At 39.3% G+C, this 11,236-nt stretch overlaps 1 protein-coding gene across 5 annotated transcripts in view; it reads right to left on the bottom strand.

Annotated features, from left to right (window-relative positions):
- The window catches only part of gbf1 (golgi brefeldin A resistant guanine nucleotide exchange factor 1), a 104,720-nt gene that overhangs the window by 16,066 nt on the left and 77,418 nt on the right, over positions 1–11,236 (bottom strand). For all 5 annotated transcript variants that reach the window (XM_020607576.1, XM_020607578.1, XM_020607579.1 and 2 more), the window contains 10 exons: positions 10,316–10,441; positions 7,038–7,120; positions 6,138–6,374; positions 5,367–5,460; positions 3,178–3,354; positions 2,925–2,989; positions 2,523–2,646; positions 1,198–1,269; positions 892–986; positions 631–784 (listed from right to left, as the gene is read on the bottom strand). In XM_020607576.1, the coding sequence (XP_020463232.1) occupies positions 631–784; positions 892–986; positions 1,198–1,269; positions 2,523–2,646; positions 2,925–2,989; positions 3,178–3,354; positions 5,367–5,460; positions 6,138–6,374; positions 7,038–7,120; positions 10,316–10,441 (1,227 nt within the window). The remainder of the gene's footprint in view (positions 1–630; positions 785–891; positions 987–1,197; positions 1,270–2,522; positions 2,647–2,924; positions 2,990–3,177; positions 3,355–5,366; positions 5,461–6,137; positions 6,375–7,037; positions 7,121–10,315; positions 10,442–11,236) is intronic.

Below are 11,236 nucleotides of genomic sequence, written 5' to 3'. Positions count from 1 at the left end.
GGGGCTGAATAATTTTGCATGCCCAATTTTTCAGTTTTTTATTTGTTAAAAAAGTTTGAAATATCCAATAAATTTCGTTCCACTTCATGATTGTGTCCCACTTGTTGTTGATTCTTCACAAAAAATTACAGTTTTATATCTTTATGTTTGAAGCCTGAAATGTGGCAAAAGGTCGCAAAGTTCAAGGGGGCCGAATACTTTCGCAAGGCACTGTATATGAATAGCAAATCTAATGTGAATCAATTTTTTCTGCCCATTTTCTAATCTTCTGTAATTCAGAACTGGTCTTACCTAAGACTCACTCACTGGCTGACTTGTTTAACATCATGCTCCATGTTGTTGACTAAATGCAATGTCAGACTCAACAGCAAGTCGACTATGACAGAGCAGGAAGAGTGGGAAGAGGCGAACAGTCAACTTACATGCTTGTTCCAGAGGGCTGGCCATGAGGATTGCAATAGATTATTCAATAGCATAATTAAATATACAAATATAAATTTGTTTGTAACAAGCATATAGATAAAATCTACTACAACAGTTAATTAAAAACTACATAAATGTCCATCTCAGCCATCAACTCTGCTGCAGTGTTTGTGTCCAGATACAAGTGTCTGAGTGCACTCTATGTACCTGAGAGCTAATGTCTTCTCGTCGTAGCAGGCGAATTGCAAGTCGAAGGAGTCCCACAACAGCCCTCTCCACCAGGAAGCAGCTCTCATTGGCATGGACGCAAAGGTGGCAGAGGTGATCACGGACTGTCTGCCACACACAGGCCACGCGGTCTCTGCTCACACAAACAGAAATGTTCATTGTGTCATTAAAACTGACAACACAAATGACTGGGCTATGAAGGTACAGTACAATTCTTCTACTGAAAATCCTCCTTCCTACCGGTTCTGCAGAACAATACGCAGCAACATCTCCAAACAAAAGGCAGCATCCTCTTCATCATAAGTCTCTTCATCTGGGGTCACTAATATCAGAGCCTGATGAGGAGAATCTTGTTTATCTAGTTTGTTTTTGCCTTTATGACTGACCCACGACATAAAAGCCATTTCTTTGATGCATTTATCCAAACAAACCAAAGGGCACATGAACAAATTCAGTTAAACACATCAAGTTAATATACAGCCAGACAATTCTGAACAATATACTGCATACTCTATATGATGATGAGAAATACTGGTTAGAAATAACCTTCATTAGCTCCTGCAGAGACTCCAGCTGAAGGAATTTACTCTCTGTGATCAGCTTTTCTGGGTCACATTGCTAGGAAGAGAGAAAAGTCATGTGATGCTAAAAACACTGAAATTAGAACCATTGGAGAGCATTAGGAACAATGTAAAAACAAAGTTAACGAAACAAAGCATGTAAAGCCAGTTCAATCTTTACAGCTGACATCAGCTTTGAAATTATGATTCTCTTAAAATGATCTTTTTATTTGGATATGGACTTTTAGATAACGCACTGCACTCGCAAACCTTAGCCAAGGCAGTCCAGTTTTCTCCTGAAAGCAGTATTCTCATTTTTCCCATGAGAGTTTGACCATCATAATATGATTCCTTAACCAGGAAAACCTACCCCAAATACTGATAGTCTAAAGGTATTTAAGAAAAATGACATTTCAGTAATGGTGGTTTTCTTCAGGATCTAGCTCAGTAACTTGAAGATACATGAAATCTGTTGACACCTACTGAGTCAGCAGAATTTCAGCTAGAATTTGATCTTAGCTGCAAGTCTGTGGCATTATAGTTGTCTCACAATAGCAAGTTTTCCATGAACCCTACATATTTAAATGGTGATCAGACTTTGGTGTGTGTGGTTGATCTTATGTGGATGTTTTCATGCATTCATGTCCAAGCATTATAGGCATTGTGTATGGAGTTAGAAGCCAAAATATTGAAATTGGCTCCATCTCACAAGGGTGAAGAATCCTTTAAAAAATACCTGGATCTGGATGACTTATGCTGTAAACATACTAACAAAGAAACAAACGGTAAAAACATCACCTCCTTGGCGGAGGTAATATTTAAAAATATTGCAGTCAGCCATAGTGCACAGCAGGCCAGTGTAGCATGTAAAATATATTACAAGCAGTATGCAATAAAAATGTCTAGAATCATTTACTGAGAGAATAATTAATACAAAGCAATGGGTTATAATTAAAGAAAATGAGTTCTAATTGTATTTCCTAATGCAGACAGGAACCTGGCTGTACCCTACACACTATTCTGTGATCACGCCGCAAGAAACCTGTGGTATAACACAGTGAAAGATCTCAAGGTATGTATGGCATTTTAATACTTTTTCATTTGAAAACTATACATTTAAAAACATCGTAACAATTCAACTCAATCCAATTAGATTTTATTTGTACTGCGCCAAATCACCTCATCGCACTTTACACAGTAAGGAGACCTTACTTACAATGTGTACCCTGATGTAACAAAAAAATGTTTTATTATGCATAATAAAAAAATAACTTCATATACTGTTGAGGCGTCATGCTTAGTGTTCAGTACCTTTATGCAGAGAATAGCAGCCTGCTTGGCCTCCTGGTTTTCTGTTGATGGGCCTCTGAGTCCTGACTGCTCAGCTCCACTCAATGTCAGCCAGTTGACAAAACTCAGCACTGCTGACTCACCACTGATATGCAACAGAGGAGAAGAATTTAATTTCTGCTTTTGGCCTTCTTGGTCAGGATTGATTTATGAAATACATTTCTTCCTATTATAGAAAACTCCTCTGTCTTTCTAGGAATTAAAGAGTACTTCATAAAAAAAATCAGGTAGGAACGTGGTTGGAGTGCTGATGCAAACACAGGACTGTAGCTGGATCTGGAACAACTGGCTGAGAAAACTTGACAACATTTCCTATTATCTGCTAATGCAGCTATAGTAATGGTGAATGAGCTTTATACATACCGATTTGAAGGCATTTCCTCTCTTTGAAGAGAAATTTTCCCATTCGGCTCCACAAAATCCTCCACCTGAGGCAACAAGCAGAGTGTTTGAGCACTGAACAGTAGGTGGCAGTGGAACATGTAGAATGCGGCCTGCTTTTTTCAAAGAGAAACTGCAACCCTATGATATGGTATGTGCAGTATTATCACAAAGCAGTCACCAATCAGTGACAGAATGGAAAAGAGTGTTTGGACTTTAGAAATGGAGTCCTGACCTCGACCATGGATTTGGGCAGGAGTTCAGCTCTGAACAGCTGCAGCATGGATTCCATGATGTTCTTCCAGCCCTCCCTCAGGATGTTGCCGTGCCGATGAGCAAGGTCAAACACTGTCTTGGCTGCTGTCTGTGCCTTACTATTGCTGCCAAACACTGTAGGAAGGTTTTCCACAGACTGCAGAGGGAGAGGACACACCAGCACTCAGCTAAAAGTACATGTCCTTGTTAATGAGATATTAACAAAAAGCCACAAAAAAAGTTGACAATACAATGTGTGCTTCAAACTCTGAAATAAAAATGCTATCTTTTTATTGTTCTTTTTATACTCTCATATCACCTTACCTGTGTCGACTTAGCACAAGCAAAAGCTATAAAGGTATACTAGGGTTTCTGCAGGTTTCATGAACTGACTTTAGAAAGCATTCAAACCCCATCACTTTATGATAGATTTCATTTTAAACTGATAAAATGGCTATTTTCAGCCATCAACCTACACTCAGCAACCCAAATGACTACATGAAAGCATGTTTTTAGAATTTTTGCAAGTGTATTAACAAATGTATTAACTGGGTAAGAAGAGCCCTAATCAGGGAGATGACCAAGAGCCCCCCAGCCACTGACAAAGCTTCAGAAACCTCTCTGCAGTGATGGAAGAACCTGCCAGAAGGTCGACCATCACAGAAGCAGAAAGGATCTGCCAGGAAGAATGGGATCAACTTCCCAAATCTAGCTGTGCAAAGCTTGTACAGATCTCCACAGAAACTTTAAGGTGTAAGTGTTGAACTGAGGGTCTAAATAGTCTTATAAAATTACACTTTCAGCTTTTTATTATATACCATTTACAAAAAAAACTTTAAAAACATGTTTTCACTTTGTCATTATGGGTTATTGTGTGTAGACTGGCTAAAACTGTATTTTTATCCATTTAGGTCTACAACACAGTAAAGTGTGCAAAAAAGAAATGGGTCTGAATAATTTTTGAAGACTAAGTATATTTAAGACTTTTAAATATCAAACAGAATACAATTTAATAACTTTTTCATGGTCACATTTTTATAAATTAGGAGAGAATGGATGGATGGATTAACCAGTTTTTTCTAAAAGTCAACATTGACTCATTATAAGACGATGCACTTCCTAGCTACTGTAGCTAGTAGTAGTGACAGAGCTGCAAATTTGATGGTGCTGACTGAAAGTCTACCAAAACAACAACCAAAAAACTAACATCAGTTGAAAAAAAACAAACCCTAAGTCTCCGGCACACTGCCCAGGACTTGAACTTTATAGACAGTGTTTTGGTCCTGCGACTTTCATCAGCAACTGACATGACAATAAAACAAGGCCTAGTGGTGTGTGTGTCTTAAATTTCTTTTCAACTCAGGAGCTACATATATGTCACATTATGACCTGGAGATACAGTAACTAACATTGCAGCCCACACCACCAAGTGAATACCACCTAAAGCCGGGGAACTAAATTCAGCTCTTTTTAAGACTTTTCAGGATCTCCAGATGCCCTGGACATTGATCCAGCACTTTTAATTGTAAGAAAATATTCATTACAATCTAAATCTCTACTTATAATACACTGATTAGCATCCACAGTGAAAAATTCTCAAGCAACAGAACAGTCTGTTTTTTGCACTGATTTTTTTTTTTGTTTAAAATGTATACTGGTGTACATGTATGTAGATGTGGATCGATGTATTGTTGTTGCCATGTTGTAAGTTTCAGAGTATTGTGTGGTGATAACTGCTCTGCTCACCTACAGATTGGATTTGAGGAGGAGGATGTATGATGGTACATTTGTTTTTTGACAAAGCTAAAAAAAAAAATTATGTAAATAAGAGCTTGTTATTTTCTTATCCATTTATTGAAATAAATTCGCCAATAAATCAAATAAAACAAAGACAACATATCCAGTATATCCAAGGAGGATATCACCATTACCAAAAATATGAGTTCAATAAACGAGTTATAATTGAAGGTGTCTTTTTGTAGTTAAAGATAGGATTCTGTCTTATAGTTGATGTGAATAACATTCAGGTGTGGAAAAACGACATTTAACATCATTTAATTAAGTTTTAGATCAATTAGTTTGATCTCTACACTGTATATTGGTAAAACAAGCCGGACCAAATAGCACACCAGGACGCCACAGACTTAGCTTTTTCTGAAAATGCCATACCTCACTGCTCAGAGTGGTGAACTTGCAGAGGGAGATGATCAAATTGTCAAAAACATCACTGAAGCCATAGTGAGCTGCGATCATTGCACATTTCCTGCAAAGACAGAAACACATACTAAACACCTTATAACCTCACAAACAAATACAAACATATGTATACTGCATTCTTACAGAGGGCAGTGATAGCAACATGTTCTGCTGCTGAAGATAAGTAGATACACATTTAGCAAATTTCATTCTATTTCACCTCAACGTAATCTCAGAAAAACCGTTTGGTATGAGAACTAGGGAGAGTGGTTTAAATGCACAACTTGGCACCTTTACAAACTCCTGAAATAGTCAAACCAGCCATTGTGGAGATAGAGTTTCACAGCAGCTAAGTGGAGACTAGGGAGTGCTACAGTATGTTCATGTAATCAGGCTCAGGGAAAGTTCGACTGAGTGAGACAGAGCATTGTCAGTTAAATAGTGTGCAGCCATTTTGAAATTATACTTGTTCAAAGCAAAATGAACCTTTAGTCTGGAAAAACAGCCCAGTGAGCAAAACTGTGGGCTGGAAAGGTAAGCCACAGTGGCCGGAGACTAACAAAACCCACTACAACTACAAACAACTCCAGTGGCTTCGGACATTTTGTTCCAGAACAAAAAGGTTAAACTGACAAGTTATAGAGGACAAATCAAGGCTGTTTCATGGCATGTGGCATTAAAACCTTGTTCAAAATATCTCTGTGTTCCACCATGTTAGCTGCTAACTATTTAAAACTTGTGTACCTGAAGCCAGTGATGGCCTTCTGGATGATGTTCTCATCCAGGCTCTTGTCAAAAACATAGCAGAGGGCAGCAATTGTGGGACCCCAGGTCATGGTGAACAAGTCATGGTCATAGCTGCCAGGTGGCAGGTGGAGGAAAACACCCTCAGGTGTGGCACCACGATGCAGCAAAACACTCCATACGTAGTTCTCCTTCACTAAACCTGTTTGTTCATCTGGCATCACAATCTCCTCACTCCTACAAAGGAAAAACAGCAGCTCACTAGTGTCAGCTGAAAAGAAAAAGGCTTACAAACTTCAAATCAGTACTTCCTAGGTATATATACCAATTCCTAGAAAAATATTAAATCATAATTAATCACTTAAAGTGATGGATGTATTAACCAATTAAAAAATGCACCATTATGTTTTTCTAAAAATCACAACCTGCCAATTACATGGTGATTCACTTCCTAGCTACTTGAGCTAACTGTAGTGACAGCATGTGCATCAAGTGTGATGGTGCTAAGTCTTTAAAAAGGAAAACTGAACAATTTCCCACATACTAAAGCCACTGTTTAGTGTGTAACACCCCACAGTCAGATACAACATTTTAGAACTAACATTACTGGAACATGCAAGCAATGCGCCCCACACACTTCAACTCAAATTAACTAAAGTTTCGGTCCTCAGACTTCATTAACAACAGTGTGTCAGGTGGGGCTACTACATCATGTAGTCTGAACCCACCAGTAGTTTTCTTTTCCAGTAAAGAGCTTTGATCATTATATGCCTGTTCTAAAGAATTTATAGGGTGCAAGGACCTTTATGAAATTACCACCTGGAGGTAACTAACACTGGGTTTAGAGAATAAGGAAGCATGATGATGCATTTGTTTTTGTGGGTGGTCGAGTGATCTTACTTGATAGCATTGTAGATATCCTCCAACATGGCCTGGTCAAAGTCTTGGTTTCCATTTACTCCCTTCAGATTTTTCTTGAATTGCTGTTTAAAGAATTCAGTAGTTAGTGAATAATTAACCTTTGTGTCGTAGCAGAAACTTTATTCAAACACCCTATATATTTATATATGTATGTGTGTATGTCTATATACATAGACACACACACATACACATACATACACACACATACACATACATATACATATACATATATATATATATGTATATGTATATACACACACACACACGGTCATTTTCCATCTCCACCATCAACACATCAGTCAATGCATCTCAGCACAGGAGATTAGCTTAGACACCCAAGCCTCTGTTTTTCAGCACTTCGTTAACTGAGCATCCAGTCAACAATTGTAAGGGCCTAGGGTGGAAGCATACACGTTATGTGTCACTTGATACACTTTAGTTGCAGCGTTAGGAAAATAAGGATTAGAGCCAGGGGCCTCCTGTAAATAAACATAACCACCTGGCGATGACTGACAGCCTCAAGGTTCAGTTTCACGGCTTGATTGGCAGGGTTTGCCCTGCTGGTGGTTCTGGGAGTTAGACGTTTCTCTGCAAGAACACAGAGAAACTAGCACCAGACTAGAGACAGACACCAGGAGCAGAAGACTACTGAGGATCAGGCCCCTACTTATCAGGGACACGCACTGTGCCACATATTCACATATATAGTCACTCGCTCTCAGAAATCAATTCTTAGAGCTGACAGTGGTAACAACAGCTCACACACCAGCTGCCAAGTTGAGCAGCATGTTGTGTTTTCACTCAAAACCTCATCTCATTGTCAGATCCTTGGGAATACGATCTGATTTACACATAGTCATGTTGGAAATACTTCTCTCATTTCAAAAATAACCCCACTGCCAACACATGCTGTGGTGAATATTACAGATTGCAATCTCCTGTGTAACTGAAGTGCTAGGCGCCACTTTTATTGGTCCTCTCTAAACTATTGTGTTGAAGCCTCAGAGTCTGGAGGTCAACAAGCCTTTCATTTTTTTAATTTTTTTTTTTTTAACCAAACCGCAACTGGCCTTTTGGGAATGTGTAGCAGCAATAAATTAAACAACATAGCACCGGCTGTATGATGACTTAAATGAAGAAAGATCAATTCCATTCCACTATGAATGGTATTCATAAAAGGGAGGGAGATGGCGAGAAAGAGAAACCAAGTGCCGACTATTGTTTGTCCGTGAGAGTGGCCCACCCACAATCTCTTCACAAGCTGCCCCAGAGACTCTGTGTAGTCTTCAGCTGCTGTCAGTCAAAGACAGAAAAAACACCGGCGAGGAAGGCAGATGAAGAGACACAGAAAGAGGGCCCTCTCCTCCCCTGCCCCCTCACCGCCTGTTTAGGATGAGTTCACCTCTCAGACAGACCACCACTGGCTACAGCTGTTGGCTGTGGGCTTTCTGAGCTGCCAAGTCGCACCAGTGCAAATTCTAGTGCTCACAGAGGAATGTCATACCATCAGACACAAATGGTGACATGTCTCAGTGAGAGAAAAAATAGATATATAAAAACAGTGCTGCTTTCCTGATCTTTAATGTTTTCATTCTGATGCTGCTGTGACAACAAAAAATCCTGCTGACAGAACTGTAGAAAACTGGAGTGAAAAATTCACTGTGATATTACGGTGTAACTACCATTAGAAAACAGGATATGATGAAGATGATTCTAGCCCAGCCACTTTCTCACACCAGACGTATTTCTGGTTTCAGTATTTCTCAAATTTCAGTCTATTTTTCTGACTACTTAACAAAGCAAGTACTGTATGTTGGTGGTGGCTTTGTTCCACCATCCTGGCTTTTGCAGAGAAATTGAAATACAGTAAATATCAAAACAAAATGCCTAACACCTAAAATGACCTGACATCAGTGGATGAGCACTTGTATCTCGATTCTCGGCTGAGATCGTGCAGCATCATGTTTGCACAATACAACCCTTTTAGGACATGAGATAGGCAACTACTGCTTCATCAGCAGTAACGGCTTCGGGTCAGGGCCTCATTCAGACATACCCATGACAATGAACGAGACCAGGGCGCAGGGACCGTCTACATAGTGCAACACTGAAAGGAGATACTACAAAATATTCACTCTTATGGTAGCCTACTGTCACCAAAATCACCTAATGCATCACTGGTCTTCTGTTCATTATACCACAACACTTAGTTTGGAAAAATGTGAAACTTTATTGCACCCCTTGTGGGTGTTGCACTTTGTAGACGGTCCCGATCTTGCAGCAGGCTGCACATACACTGTTTCACCACAGATGGTTCTTTTAGATGAAAATTAGACTGTAGCTTGTTGTCTGCCTGCCTTACTACGGTTAGAAAGAGGCAGCGTTTGTGTTTTAACAATGCTTTGCTTATTTATTGATCCAAGAACTTTGAATCTGTGAATATTTCGTCCTAGGATTGTTCTTATGCTACTTTATTAAGTTTTGATATTTCTTCAGGCAAGAAAGTCACCATTTAGATTTAGAATATTTGGTCTGCCTAGTCGAGCAATGCATAGGCTCATCTGAAGATCTGCTCTGTTTTCAGAAACGTAAAAACCAGCTATAGCACCAAGCTGTCTCCATGTTCTTTCCTCTTCATCATCAGAAGAATAATTGGGTCCAGCCCTAATTCACTGTGGCCCAAAATACAATTAACAATTAAGGTGAATGAAATTTCATTCATGGTGCATAAAGCACTGAAAGATTCATTCTCAATAGCCCAGGTCCAGGGATGTAGACAGACAGTGATGTTAAAAAAAAAGCATAAATGTGTAGCTGAAAATCTCAGGAGAAATAAAGTTAGAATCAAAATCTGAATGTTTCAACGTGTTGTGGATGCAGCACTAGAAACTGTGCAGGCAGTGAGAAGGAGCAGAGCAGCAGAGGACCACAGCTCCCAGTGAATCCAGTACACACCAAAAACCAATTTAATACTAGGCACAGATTGGATAAAATATAAAGCCTAACATTCATGCATTCAGGCAGGTCCTGAGTACATCTGACATTGCAAAATTTATCTCCTAGTTCCTACCCCTAAATTTTTTTCTTTTTGGGCACCAGTGCCCCTAAAAATAAATGCAGGTGTAGAGCCCCTGTACATTCTAATAAACTTTAAACTTATCAAACCAGTATGATCAGTATGATTTCTTTGTGAGGAGCTGTGTTATAATTAGCAGAAACCAATGTGTGACTTTGAGAACGAGACAGAGACTACTCACCTCTACAGTCATGGGGATGTTCTGTTTGCGGACATTGTGGTTATGCTGGTCAGTGTTCAGCATTATGACGGCATAGGCCAAGGCAAAGCCCGCATCATTGGTCATAAAAGGAGATCCGTTCACTTTCTACAAACACACAAAAGCAGACACAATAAACAGCACATCCAAGGCTTAAACCCACTTGTTTATAGCTAAACACCAATCAGAGGACTGTTTTACTATACAATATACTACACAATAGCAGCCATCTTTGTTTCTAAACTGAATCTCACCTTGCACATCCTGCTGATATTAGTGACCTAACAGAGTGGAAAACCCATTTACAGTGTCACTAAAATTACTCATCAACTCTTTCAAGGCCACTATTTGTGTCTATGCAGTCAGCCTAAGAAAGGGACATTACTGGGAATAGTTTCCAGGTCACATGGCTCCTCCTGCTATTTTGAGGAGTCAAATGTTCCCCCCTGTGGAGTTTGCCCTTTATCCATCATTGTGTATATGTGTGTGCCTGTGTTAACACTTATGTCATCCTACTACTATAAACAAAAGGGTTACCCATGTGACAGTGTTTGATTTATATTTTCTCCACCTTAACAATAACTTGAATTATCTGATGATGGAAGAGACTGTTAGTGACTAGGCTGGCTTTGCTGCATGGAAATGGCAGAAAAATGTGTGTGTTTGTGTTATGGAAATTCATTTACGGACAGAAATTGTAGTTGAGTCTTAAGATATATTGCACTGTATATAACAGGTGGGACCAAGTCATTGATTTAAAAATCACAAGACTGTGGAGGTGGACTAAAGAAGTCAATGCTTTGTAAGACCAGACCTGAAGAACAACAATGAATACTACCTTAAAGAGCATTCTCTGAGCTCAGATTCACCCAAATGTATCAAAACAGTTTCATCATTCAGCAG

This window comes from Monopterus albus, unplaced genomic scaffold, assembly GCF_001952655.1.
Source record: "Monopterus albus unplaced genomic scaffold, M_albus_1.0 scaffold87.1, whole genome shotgun sequence".
Classification (NCBI taxonomy): domain Eukaryota; kingdom Metazoa; phylum Chordata; class Actinopteri; order Synbranchiformes; family Synbranchidae; genus Monopterus; species Monopterus albus.
The sequence above is the reverse complement of the archived record's forward strand: the minus strand, read 5'-3'. Positions and strand labels throughout refer to the sequence as shown.